General features: G+C 40.6%; 1 protein-coding gene across 2 annotated transcripts; it reads left to right on the plus strand.

Annotated features, from left to right (window-relative positions):
- Window positions 1-2,062: 2,062 nt before the first annotated feature.
- On the plus strand, window positions 2,063-13,647 carry fgf24 (fibroblast growth factor 24). Of its 2 annotated transcripts, none has more exons than XM_035766090.2 (5): window positions 2,063-2,745; window positions 2,911-2,947; window positions 6,324-6,501; window positions 8,569-8,675; window positions 11,765-13,647. In XM_035766090.2, exons 1-5 carry the CDS (start codon window positions 2,714-2,716, stop codon window positions 12,041-12,043), a joined length of 633 nt encoding a protein of 210 aa, XP_035621983.1. In that variant the 5' UTR covers window positions 2,063-2,713; the 3' UTR covers window positions 12,044-13,647. The 2 variants fall into 2 exon arrangements, with proteins under 2 accessions (XP_035621983.1, XP_052366929.1); XM_052510969.1 differs by lacking the exon at window positions 11,765-13,647 and adding an exon at window positions 8,765-9,773.
- The last annotated feature ends 404 nt before the right edge of the window (window positions 13,648-14,051 follow it).

Raw genomic sequence — 14,051 nt, forward strand, 5'->3', positions numbered from 1 at the left:
GTTTAAACCAAGACCTTAAGCTTACCTGCTTGTTCTTTTCTTCACTCAGTCAGTTCAGTAGCTGTGGGTAACCTAATCCTAACTCTTGAGTTGCTGGCTTGACTGCCCATCTCCCCCTCCTCGGAGGGATTGAGACAGCTCCCCATTCATAAAGCTCAACTCTAGTCATTGTCAACCAGCAGGCCCAACCTTCCAACCAAAACAATTCTCGATGGTTAGTCACAATTCTGACCAAACTTCATAGCCCCTTTGTGTAAATGCTAAATGGACTTTCCAAGAATAAATCTGACATAAGTCGTAGTTTGTGTGGCTTAATGTGACTGATTAGAGTCAACGGTCAATGTATCCATCCTCCTAGAATAAACGATGGAATGGAAGAGTTACTCCATGTGCCATACATATCTGCTGTAACATGGTTCCACCGTGACAATGTGCAGGTAAACAGTGTGCAGGAGCTTCTGTTGAAGCTTGCCACAAGTGTCACACAGGTGAGCACCTCAAAGACACAGCTCTGTTCACCCTGTGCCATAGCTCTTCCTTTATACTTTCAAGGCATTGTCACAAGCCCGTGCTTTAAAGGTGACGAGTGACTACTCAACGCTGGCTCCTTTGTGCAGTTTCGTAATTATTGTTTATTATGCCTGTGGTTTTAGTCACTTTTCAACCAGCTTCATTTTGGACTGCCAGCCAACGCTTCAAACATAGTCTTTTGTTGATTATAACTTACTTTGGATGTACACCAAATGGATGCCCCAGGTCAATCTAATCATCAGATGTGCACGCATTGTGTGTTTATTTCACGGTTCCTATAATAAAGTATTATATTTTGTGCAATTAGGGGGTTTTTGAATTCCGTCATTGGAGGATATCGTTTATTACTGGAGTTTGAAATCTGATAGTACACGTGATTTGTACATAGGTACAGAATTGCATACCATTTGTTGTAATAGCCTATTTTGGAATTATACTGATTCACACAGTCACCCTTGTTCTTACAAGCTATTCAAAGTGCAATCCACTATAGTTTCAATTGATAGCCCTAACTCTATGGGGAAATTTTAAACGCAATGAGGATGGAATGCTGTAGTTCCCGTTGTAATAGGACAATAAATGAGAATCACACAATGGTCCTAAGTGGCGGGAGGGATGTGGGGTCATTCCACTGCGAGTTCAGAGGGCCTCGTAAACACATTCACACCTCTCTTTCATTTAAATGCAGGATAAATTATAGCACATTATTGAAAAATCGAGTTCCACAACAACCTGCATTTCAATGCTGTCTGGGAGAGCTAAGCCCAATCCACAAACGACGTGGCCTCCAATATAACCACAAAACAAGGGAAGCCGAAAAGTGTAATTGTGTTCTGAAAATACGACTCAAACACTCTTTCTCATCTCTAGACAAAGGTAATACAACAAAACATCGGCAGATATATATTTAATATCAATCAATATAATGAACTAATTAGTGATGGTTACGCCATTAATACGATTGGAAAATAATATCGTGGGAAAAACGGATTTATGAATCATAAAAAATTTGATTATTTTTTTATATTTTTAAAATCCAGTAGGTCTATTCTCCCAAGTAGGGGTGACAGTTAGGCTAGCGATTGAATTGGGCCAGTAACCAAAAGGTCGCTGGTTCGAATCACTGAACCGACTAGGTGAAAAATCTCTCGATGTGCCTATGAGCAAGGCACCTACATCGCGCTGGATAAGAGCGTCTGCTAAATGACTAAAATGTAAAGTTGCCCAGGCTATTTTTTGTGGACTTGAAATAGGCCTAAACTTGCATTTAAGGAAATATCCCTTATCGAATAGCTCCACATGAAATGGATATACAGAACTTTCTAAAGGGTTGAAAACAAGTCATCAATTTGTGAGTCCCTCCTTGTAGCCTACCAACTCCCTCCCAAGCACCATCATTTATGACTAGAGGAAAACATTCTCCAAACTGATGGTCTCTCAAAAATTACCCTATCAGGTGCACACCGCTGACAAGTTTCCACCCACCAACAAAAAAACCTCACTGTGGCCAAATCCTTAGCCGCAGACCCTCTACTGACAGGCATTACACCATCGCCCCTGCTACGAAGGTCTTCCGCTGGGTTTGATTCAGATGTAATATTTATACTCTCTGGATATCACTGAAGTTTTATCACAACGTGAGGTATACCCCATAACTTTTCTTTTATTTACATTTTCCTATTCAATTTTACGCACTTGTCCCCTTTTGCCCTTTTTCCAATGTGGAGTCGGAAGATTAACATGATCCATGCAAAGTGTAGATATCCCCAGGTACGCACGGAATTGAAATACATCTGATCTTTGGAGCAGCACCTTTGGGAGCAAAGAGGGTGCGCGCAATGGATTTTTAAACAAGGGAAAATATACTAAGCAATGGTTGCAAATTGAATATTTCGGCTCCCAGCAAGATACCACTGTCTACACAGCCCGTGAGAGCGGAGCGAGGAGATTTGGAGGGGGACAGGAAACAATAGGCTATATTTTTCCCCTGGATCATTTTTTTTACAAGGAAGCACCTAATGTTGCATTCAGTGACATTGTTGCACTCCAGTTGTTTATCATTACACTGGGATTCAAAGGCACCTCCGGAATTGTTCGCGTAGTTTAGGACGCTGGCGGGTCTATCCTCTACTTCTCTCGGGGCTTTAAAACTGTGGAAACAGGTGTATTTCAGCAAGTCAAGATGTCTCTTCTGCCTTCGAGGTTCATATACCTGTAAGGATTCCATCTTTCTATTCCTTTCGTTTTTCAAAACACGTACATTCTTACCAATAGAAGTCGCTAAAAGCTAGTTACGACTCTTGTCATCCATTTAGGCTATAGTGTTTATATTTAATGTGATTGCTTGTGAGTAACCCCCTCCTCCCCTTCTCTCTCCAGGTGTTTACATTTTCTGGTCCTCTATTTCCAGCTCCAGGTAGGTTGATTCGATTGTTCAGTTTTTGGACAGTGTGTGTGTGTGTGTGTGTGTGTGTGTGTGATTTTGCGGAACCCATTCTGGATTTATTATGAACAAATCGTTATCATATAATTGGATACTTGCAAACTGGAAAATACTGTGGTTAGGCGCGCTGGTTCTTTTTCTGAGCTTTGTCTTACTACTTTTTAAAATGTCTTTAAATACATAATATTAACACAATTCCCTAATTAAAGTTGTATTGTTCATTTCATAAAAATACAAGCATAGTAACTATACCCTTGTTTAAAACATGACATGTATGGTAGGGAAATAGGTTTGTAATGTAGAAGAAACAACACTACTGCGCACCTTACTCGAATGAACGAGGAGTCCTCGAGTGCATCAGATAAGCGCACAGCGCACCATTGAGCCAGGCAACCAGCGTTGAGGCATGGAAAAAACTGACATGTAGCCTGAAGAAATTTAAAGACATTTAGATCAGGATCATTTGCGATTTAGATCATTTTCAGTGTCGTGGATCTATTCGGTAATAATATAAACTCCACGAATCGCGCGCCTTTTTCGCATGCGATTGATTTGTTAAATTGGTTGTCTGTAGCCTACCTTTCATGCAATACTCAAGTCAAAATGAACATGATGTATTATTATGTAAAGTAACATTCTGCACGGTGTTAGATTCAATTTCTTAACTGTAGCTTAATATTAACAATTCATGTATTTCCGTTTTGGGCATGCTTGTAGGCTATTGGTTATTGTTTGTTCATGATATGTGACGTATGAACATGAATGTAAAACATCTAGACATTTGACATTATGTATTTGGGTTAAATTCATGTCAGATATAAAGGGTAGTTAGGAAACCACCATGTTATATTGCTGGATACAGTGAGAGGCAGCGGTTAACCCACATCCTGCTTCCAGGCCTCTGTTGTTGGGGTAGTTTTATAGTCTAGTCAGTATCATATACCGAGGTGATGCCAATCAAACCTCTCCAGGATTACAGAGAACTACTACAATTGTTTCACCTTTTTCACCCTGTCTCCAATTTAAAGCATATGTGAAAATTCAAAAAAATATTGCTTCTATTTATACAGGGCTAAGTAATTACATACAATGCACCCAATCCTTTGCCCTCTGATTGATGTGATAAGATGTCATGAAATCTAGCTTCTTAAAAAATACTTTGGATTTTAAAAAAACAGAACACTCATGCCAACCTAATTATTTATGGAGAGGCCAATCCATCCAATGAGGCAGCAATAGACGAAGACAGAGAGTAGAATCCCCCCTTTTACCTCTTGGATTTCACATCTCTTCACATAAATGTGTCAAGGGATCATGTTTACAAAACCTGGAATTCCCATTTAATAATAAAAGGGGACATTTTACAAAGACACAAATAAAAAACGAGACACAACTGGGTAATGTGAGGGTTTGTGCTCTGATTGTTCCAAAGGAATTGGGACAAACAATGCTAGCGTTACTGTCTGATTTCGCCCCTGTCCTAGATAGTAATACAATACTAGTGTTTAAATTCTGATGTAGTTCTTGCTTTGTATGACTAATTACTTCTGTAATTAAGATGTAGGCCAGAAGGAAGTCTCATAGAGGCTTTGCTAAAGACAAAACCCTCTAGATAGACCAATATAATTATGTAGCACAACCTTGATGGCAGGTAGACTGTGTTATGCAGATAGTAAAGCGTATCTGAGATGCAAGGGGGCTAAGCTTCCCAGTGAAGATGGTGCCAGACTTTTGAAGTTTCAACCATATCCATTTTTGGGCCGTCTTTGAAAAGGGAGACGGCTCGATAAAAAATGTTGTCGATTGCATTAACCTCAGCCCTCTGCAGAGGCTTGCCTTTTTTCCTCGATGTGAAATGCAACTGTCTACAAAACAAACCTTTATGTTTGTTTAGAGATGGAGAGATTTGGCACAAATCCCTCAGCAGTAGTTATCCCCCCCAAAAAAATGTTTTAGTACATGCTGGCTTGGTGGTTAGCTTTTGGAGTGGGGGGGTGTTGTTCTTTTGGTGTTGTAGAGGCTCTATTGGATGCTCTATTGATTTTGAATGCTCTTTTAGTGTTGTTTAGATGCTCTATTGGTTTTAAATGCTCTTTTAGTGTTGTAGAGGCTCTATTGAATGCTCTATTGGTTTTGAATGCTCTTTGAGTGTTGTAGAGGCTCTATTGGATGCTCTATTATATGAACTTATGAGGTGTATCATAATAACTTTTAATGTTCCTTCCCTCTAAACATTGACTCAATTCAAAGGAAGTTTGATAAAGATATTTAAATACGATTTGCTTATTGATTAAGATGCATGTTTTCTTGAGGCAAATTACTTTCTTTTAGTTGAATATTAAAAAGTGATATACAATTGTTTCATATTTTGATTAATATACTTGCTTTAGTATTTCCAAAACTAACTGTGTTATGTTGTACCTTTAATGTTTGCTGACACCAATTTTTTCTGAGAACAGCCATAACGTGGCTTCGAACAACTGGGATTTGTATTCAGATCAGTGGTTTGTTTTCCCCTTTTGTATTAAAGATTTGTTCTACCCTGAGCATTATTCCCCACTCATTCACTAAATGTCATTCATTTGCTGAGGTTAAAATAACAAGGAGTTGGAGAATGTAATGTGTATATAATTAGCCACCTGAGAGAAGCTACATAAAAGGCCATTACTATGTAATTACCACATGATACAGCTGGGGAACAGGATCTTGGCGTGAATTGAGATTTCAGGGGTTTTGAAAGTGTACATTTTCCTTCCCATCCACATATGGGGTTGGGTGACAGGGCGCTCAGGCTGCATGTATTTGGATGTGTTGTCGAAGTCAGCTATTTAAATAAAAAAAGTAGGCCCTTAGGCAACTTGTAAGTGCAGAACAGACCTTTGCATTTATTCTAACGGCGTGAAGTATTTGAATAGGGGAGTTTATGTTACGAGATGCTCCTTCCTAGTGTGTTTTATGGTAAGAGCTGCCTCTTGCCATCGCATCGCATCCACGTCTCCACTGTGATTTATAGGCCTTACTGGGCCCTAGGGCAGATATATTTTTGATGATAGTGTAACAGGTCTGGATGCTTCAGGTGTATAATTGCTAGTGGCTTGCTTGCTTGTGGAAATGGAATACTGGTTTCTCAATATGGCCCCAGGCAAATAGTAAATAGCCGCCTCAATACAAAGACATGCAATAATAATGAAGCACGTACCATGTTGCACTTTTGTTCTCTTCTGCTTCTTTGAATGTGTTCTCAATGCCGCACAGTTAGATCAGCTTACAACATCCAAGCAGAGCTTCATGACAGAGTACCGAGTAAAAGCTGCTCCATGAACACCTGTGTCATGTCTTTCTCCTCCAGGAATCACAACAGAGCTCAGCTGATTTTAGGATCTATATCGAGAACCACACGCGGAACCCAGACGACCTGAGCCGGAAGCAGATCCGCATCTACCAATTGTACAGCCGCACCACGGGCAAGCACGTCCAGATCCTGGGCAAGAAGGTCAACGCCAACGGAGACGATGGGGGCAAGTACGGTACGGGAGAATTCCTGTGCACTTCACTTACAGACACTTGAGCCAGTTCCCCTCATCAATGGTCTTTACTGTGGGAATTATCCCATGTGAACCAGGATTCATTGGACCTATTTTGGACCGCTACTGGTCAGAGTTGGAGTTACTTTTCTAACTTGTGAACTTTGACCCTAACTCTGCTACTTACTGATTGCTTGGTTAAGCCATTACAATGATGAATAGTGTGGGAATTTGAGGCTATAAGCATGTCTGCCACAGATAAAGCGTGGCTAGATGTATATATTGTCTTTATTCATTGAATCTCAGCTGTGTTCCTTCCACTGTTCTGTTCAGTGACCATACTGAGGTGGGAATACAGCTGATTGTTGTCATGGGAAGTAATTTTGCGTGATGCCTGGCATAGTCGTTTCCAGGTCTACAGAGGGTCTATCAGTTTCTACATTCACTACAGTTTCTACAGTAACTGTGGGCATGGCACATATTCTATTCAAAGTTGGACGGTGGTCTAGGTGCGTTTGTATGGGAGTGCTTGCCTGTTTGCACTCACATGTATGATTTGCCAACAAACAGTCAGTCGGCGGTAATGTTGCCGGCCCGAGTCGACCTCACTGTTGTGTCGACTGTTCAGTCACAGATATGCTGAGGCGAGGTTTCCTCTCGTTGCTTGTTAGAGCTTGAGTGGAAGCAGATTCAATGTTTCCCATGAAGACTTGCCAACCCTGCCCCCTCAGCCCCAGTACCTGGCACCTGTGAACTCCCTGACACTGATTTAACAGGAGGCTTGGGAAGACACTCTTCTCTCATCTCTGCACTAATCCTCACTCAGTCATAACAGTAACCGCACAATGGAGGGTCAGAAAGCACGGCTGAGAAATGGAGCCGCAGCTACAGCAAGGTCAGCTACCCCACATATACACGCGGATAAGAGGGAGTTATAATTCTCCTCAGGCAGGAGTGCTTGCCTTCAAGAAATGTGGTATATATAATGTGTCACATGCAATCCCACATAATTGATGTCACCATTTGTCCTACTAGGATAGCATCTTATATCTATATCTAAATGCATAGGTATTTGTAAAAATGTGTAAAAATCCATGTCGGTGCAGGGAAATGTTTTTTAAAGGCAGTTGTTGCACCTGTAGTTTCCAGTTGCACTCGCACAAGTCCGCCCTCGGCACAGTCGTTTGAGAGCCAGCACTGAAAATGCTGTGGGGCTTCTATATCTTGGCTACAGTGAGAAACACTACACTAAAACCTCTTCAAGCCAGGCTATCACAGTACAGCTTGCTTTTTACCTTTGTAGTATGCAAGGGGTGGAAGAGGGGCAGCTAAGTGGGGACTTGTGGCACTCTCTGTCCCAGCTTCTCCAACTCCTCTCAGGAGCTCCATTGTATTTCTCAAACCAGGCCTTCTGTGATTTCAGAGAAGTCTCACCACTGTCATTTTATCCTCTTTTCTCCCTGGTTGAGAGAGGGGGATGTCTTCTTCCCTCTCTCTCTCCACGTCAGTTCTCAGACGATTTTCCCACTCCCCTTCCCATCCAAGATTGTTTAAAGGGACAATTTTGGAGATGCCCCTCCCCACACCTCCTGGCTCCCCCTCATGCCTCCGTTCCCTTGAGTGCCACTGAATAGACCAGTGTGTTAAACAGATGGATCATCTTTAACTTTTTGATTGAGTGAGCACAGACTAAAGAGAACCTGAAACCTAATCCTGAGGGAGCGTAACCCCTCCAAAATGTTTGGCAGATCTCTTGCCCGCGAGGAGCGAACAGAAACAAAGCTGACCCCACAGGGGTTAAGGTTGTGACAGAGCAAAAGAAGCCGCTGGTGTGCTTGTTTAGAATGGATCAGTTCAAATGTAACCATTTTGTTTTGGCACATATGTTGTTGTGTAAACTTTATCACTGCAGGAAGATGATACTGATATTGGTGTCTACCTCTCTGGGGTTTATAGTAAATTACCAAAACAAATGTTTTACTGGTTAAAACTGTTTATGGACTGTATCAACTCAATGCATGTAAGTGTTTGAAAATAATTATCACGTTTTGTTTCTCTCTCGCCGTCTAGCTCTTCTTATTGTCGAGACAGAAACCTTTGGGAGCCATATTCGAATAAAAGGGGAGGAGAGTGGGCATTACATCTGTATGAACAAGAATGGCAAAATAGTTGGAAAGGTAAGCACATCCTTGGTTGTCACTCTCTTGCCAGAGAACGAGGAAAATCTAACCCAATTGGGCCTTTTCTATTCTCTTGTGTTTTCTAGGTATAATAACAGAGAACACCTAAAGAGACACCCCAGTGTGAACATTACTATGCCTACGCAAAGAAACATGGTTTTATGTGTGCTTAAGTTCCCTTTTTAGCAACACGCAGACTTCATAATAATACACATCAATGTATGAAGAATCTACAGATAACTGCCCAAATAATGGAAACACTTGAGTAAATGAGGGATATAAAGAATGTTGAAAGCAGGTGCTTCCTGAGTTAACGAAGCAATTAACATTCCATCATGTTTCGGGTCATGTATAAAAATGCTGGGCATGCCATTATTTTGGTTACCATGGCTATGCCCCCAAAGGATGACAATGCCCCAATCCACAGGGGACGAGTGGTCACTGAATGATTTGATGAGCATGATAATAATGTAAACCATGGCCGTGTCAGTCACCAGATCTCAACTCAATTGAACACTAACGGGAGATTCTGGAGCAGGCGCCTGAGACAGTGTTGTCCACCACCATCAACAACACACCAAATGATGGCATTTATTGTGGAAGAATAGTGTCACATCCCTCCAATAGAGTTCCAGACACTTGTATAATCTATGCCCAGGTGTACTGAAGCTGTTCAGGCTTTGGTGGCCCAATGCTCTATTAAGACATTTTCTGTTGGTGTTTCCTTTATTTTGGCAGTTACCTGTATGTTCACTTGCGTAACATACAAGTCATAACGGAGAGTGCTCACTCAGTGTACCCCTGAATAAAAACCCTTTGATAAGTAACCTGTGCCTTTCTTTTGACACTTCATCGGTCAATTAATAGACTGCAATCCTCACAATGATCACAGTGCTTTGGAAGTCTAATGCCCACACAGGAGGAACGCCATTGCAATTATACCTCTTGTTCACCAGGTGGCGCCATGTAAAATAGCAGCATGTACACTCCCCTCTGTATTTGTTTGGACAGTGAAGCTAGAATTATACATTTGGCCCGACACTACAGCATTTTGGATTTCAGATCAAATGTGTTATATGTGGGGACATTACTGAATGTCACCTTTTATTTGAGGGTATTGTCATACTTTTCTGTTTTACCATTTAGAATTTAAATCACTTTATACATCGAGTCCCCCCGTTTGAAAAGGTTTTTGTTCATAAGTATTTGGACAAATTAACTTATAGTGTATTGAAGTAGTCACAAGTTTAGTATTTGGTCCCATATTCCTAGCACACAATGTTTACTTCAGGCTTGTGACTTTACAAACTCGTTGGATGCATTTGCAGTTTGTTTCAGTTTCGGATTATATTTTGCCCAATAGTACCTGAATGGTGAATAATGTTTTGTGTCATTTTGGAGTAATTTTATTGTAAATAAGAACAAAAGATGTTTCTGAAAAATTCTACATTAATGTGGATGCTACCATGATTATGGATTATCCTGAATGAATCCTGAATAATGATGAATGACAGAGGCATAAAGATCATACCCTCAAGACACACTAACCTCTCACCATTACCAATAACAGGAGGTTAGCATTTTTGGGGTGGTATGATCTTTGTTCATCTGTAACTTTCTCACTCATCATTATTCATGATTCATTCATGGTCATATAATCATGGGAGCATCCACATTATTGTAGAAGTGTTCAGAAACACATTCTATTCTTATTCACTGCAAAAGCGACTCCAAAATGATACATTATTCACCATTCAGTTCCTATTGGGTAAAAGATCATCTGAAACACCAAAACATGCTGCAAAGGCATCCAACAAGTTTGTAGAGTCATAAGCATAATGTAGTCATTGAATATGGGACCAAATATTAAACTTTTGACTACATTAATACATTATAAGTGAATCTTGTCAAAATACTTAATACAAAATACATCTTAAAATGGGGGGTCTAGATATATAAAGTGCTTTTATTTCTAAATGGTAAATCAGATATGTATATAAATACCCTGACATAAAACTTAAAACTTTTAGGAATCTATTAAATCAGATCCGCTTTACCCAACATCTGCATCGTGGTGGTTTTGGCGGTGTCGGAGGTCGAACTGCTTTAGAACTGCCAAATCCACAAGTGGCTCCTGGCATTATACCTTAAGCGGACATTGCCATTGGCTGCACGGAGTTATATTAAAGGGATACGTCAGGATTTTGTAAATGAGGCCCTTTACTTCCCCAGAGTCAGATGAACTTGTGGATACCATTTTTATGTCTCTGTGTCCAATGTGAAGGAAGTTAGCATCGGCTTGCGAAACTACCTCTAACTAGTGTTAGAGCAATGGCTGGAAGTCTATGGACTTCCAGTAATTTCGCTAACGCTAGTTAGCATTGGCTCGCGAAACTACCTCTAATTTCATAAAAATGGTATCCACGAGTTCATCTGACCAAAATCCCGAAGTATTTCTTTAAGAGAAATCTCATGCACAAGTTAGAACACAGGATTGTGACATGTGATCTACACCTCCATTAAGCTGATGGATATCCTAATTATTTTGTCGAATGATTTTCAAATTGAGCGTCATTATTTCTACATAGCCTACACTTTCTCGTTCTGAACTTCTAACATGTGGGACTGGTGTGGCTCCATGACGATGATCAAGAGCAGCTGCTCCCAGATTTGACAGCTCCAAAACAGTTACACCTCAGACACAGCCAAAACAGCTATGCAGGGTGTCGGTTAACGCAGGTTAATGCTTGATCTGATTGAGTCTTGCTTCCCTGTCTAAATACATACATCGGGGAGTGTACATCACAAAACAAGTATTATTCTATTTAAACACTCACATAGCTTAAACTTACAAATTCAAGGTGTGAAATGTCTAGTAACGTTTCTGTGTCCTTAAAAGAGCTATACCACAAATGCAACTGTAGTAGTTCCATCTCTTTCTGGCTTCTATGACATACAGCAATGTTCTTTGGCAGTAGGTAAAGTAGATTTCGCTTGATGTTTTGCCGCCGTGGAAGGCGGAAGTCATTGTTTCAGAGTGTTAGAAACCAGGTGCTAAGTGTCTTAACATGTTGTTTTCTTTGCAGCTCAATGGAAGGAACCAGGAGTGCGTCTTCGTGGAAGAATTCTTGGAGAACAACTACACAGCTCTCGTGTCAGCCAAGTACAAAGGCTGGTACCTGGGCTTCAACAGGAAGGGGAGGCCCAAAAAAGGATCGCGGACCACACAAACACAACAGGAAGTGCATTTCATGAAACGCCACCCAAAGGGTAAGGTGGACCCACTAGAAGAGTTTCGTTTCACTACAGTAACTAAGCGGACACGAAGGGCACGTCGCCTAAAACACAACCCCAAAACAAACTGATTGTCCAATGGACAGCACACGCACTGTTGTTTCAAAGGCCATGTAAAGCTTGTTGCCTTAAAACCCCTTAAAGACTCATGTAAAAAGAACGAAGACAAAAAAGAAAAAAAAATTCAGAGGTTTTATTTTTATATTTCAGGAACATTGAACATCTCCCAACTGTTGGATGTTTCTGGGTAATTGTTATAACGTGTCTGTTATTTTATTTATACTGGATAAACTAAGGACGACAAAGGACCCTTTTTGCCACCACCTTCTGCTCCTTTGAATTGCAAACTGAAGGCATCCTTCTGACAGCATGAGTTTATAAATGTTATAAAAATCATCCACTAGATTTTATTGGAATACCTGTCAGTTTTGTTTGTGTTACCCCAGACAACATGGATCCCATATTTTCCACTGGAATCGGGACGCCATGGAGACGAAATGGAGAGAGGCGACAATGGCAGGTGAAACAGTTTACCTAGATAACTGCGTAGCTTTGAGTGCAACATCTGACAGTGCCCCCTCTCTCTCCCTCAACTCCCCCTCTGTCGATACCTTCTGACTCGTGGCCTACTCTGGATGGAATGCGCTGAACACGTTGTGCACTGTGCGATTTCTTTGACATGTTGGTGTGCAACCTATGATTCAGCTGAACACAACATGCTTTGACTAGCAAGACATCAGACAGACGGGGTTGTAAGTTTTGTTTAACCTGAGTTGATGTGGCTCAGAAGTGAACTGAGACAGAAACACTGACGCTGTTAAAATGGGAAATGTAATATCTGACCTCTTGTCTTACTTTCCTTAGTGTGGTAGAATGGTTGAAAAAGACTAATGAATACTGGACAGCTTCTCAAACATTGCCGTACAAGTATATGAGGTTATCTTATATACATATATTTTGACACAGAGCAAGCTATCTGGTATTATTACCATCTGCATCCACCAATTTACCCTGCTTTTCATAGGCCTACAACCAAAAGGTGGATTGTATCACTGGTTGTTCATGGTGCACCCAAGCACCCATGTTCAAAGAGACATCCCAAAAACTCTTCATCTCTAACATTGTGTTCAATCAAGCCAGTTATATTGTCGAGAGCACTGAATTGTTATAATGCGTACTAGGAAAGGTATATATTCATCCTACCCACCCACTATCTCCGTATTGTAAGACCTAACTCTTAAACCCTGAAAACCATATAACGAGAAATGTGCTTATTTTGGATTCGGGGAACAGGTTGCGGCCATCACTAGACCTGGCAACCAGAGGAGTTGTGATCCCTACAGAACAATGTTGACCATTTGCCAGTGACGACAAAGTTCAGCCTCTATTCCTGGGTACAGCTGTAGTAGCCTATATATTCGTCTACCACCTGACAGGTTTTGTATGAGATGCTACTAACAACATGACACATTTATGAATTTTGAAAATGTATGCAAAAATAATTTTATGACTATTATAAGATATTTATTGCCTTTCTTTGTAAATACAATGTGATGAATTTATTTGGCCTCTGTTAATAAAATGAGGACTATATTTAAAAAAGGTATTCTATGTGTTTATAGTTGTGGGGCAAATACTGTACATGTGCCTTTTCTCTCCTAGACATTGGGGTTATATAAATTCACTGGTAACTAACTACTTTCCCATAGAACTTTAGACTAATGTTGTAGCTATCAATTGGTCAGACATTGAGTACATTCCCTTCTCTGCATACTGCCAAGGTATGCATTTTCATATACAAACCTTAAAGGGTGAAGGCTTCTTGTAACAGCAGTAGATTTCTATGTTGAGAAAGGTTGCATTGCGGAATCATTGGAAGAGCTAATCTAAGGATTGGAAATGTGTTTTAATGGCTGACAAGTTTACTATAACCTAACCGTGAACTTTGACGGTACATTAGCTGGTCCATGCTAAGACGTTCTCCAACAGATCTTAGGTGTTAGTAGTTACCTCTCATCACCTCTTTAATATTTGGATATAATTGATGTTTTAGGAATACTGCATGTACTGACTGTAAGG

Source organism: Oncorhynchus keta, chromosome 4 (assembly GCF_023373465.1).
Source record: "Oncorhynchus keta strain PuntledgeMale-10-30-2019 chromosome 4, Oket_V2, whole genome shotgun sequence".
Lineage (NCBI taxonomy): Eukaryota > Metazoa > Chordata > Actinopteri > Salmoniformes > Salmonidae > Oncorhynchus > Oncorhynchus keta.

Coding starts and splice junctions, on each gene's coding strand:
- fgf24 (XM_035766090.2), top strand. CDS start 2,714: ATGTCTCTTCTGCCTTCGAGGTTCATATACCT. Junction 6,502..8,568: donor AGACGATGGGGGCAAGTACG/GTACGGGAGAAT, acceptor CTCGCCGTCTAG/CTCTTCTTATTGTCGAGACA. Junction 8,676..11,764: donor ATGGCAAAATAGTTGGAAAG/GTAAGCACATCC, acceptor TTTTCTTTGCAG/CTCAATGGAAGGAACCAGGA.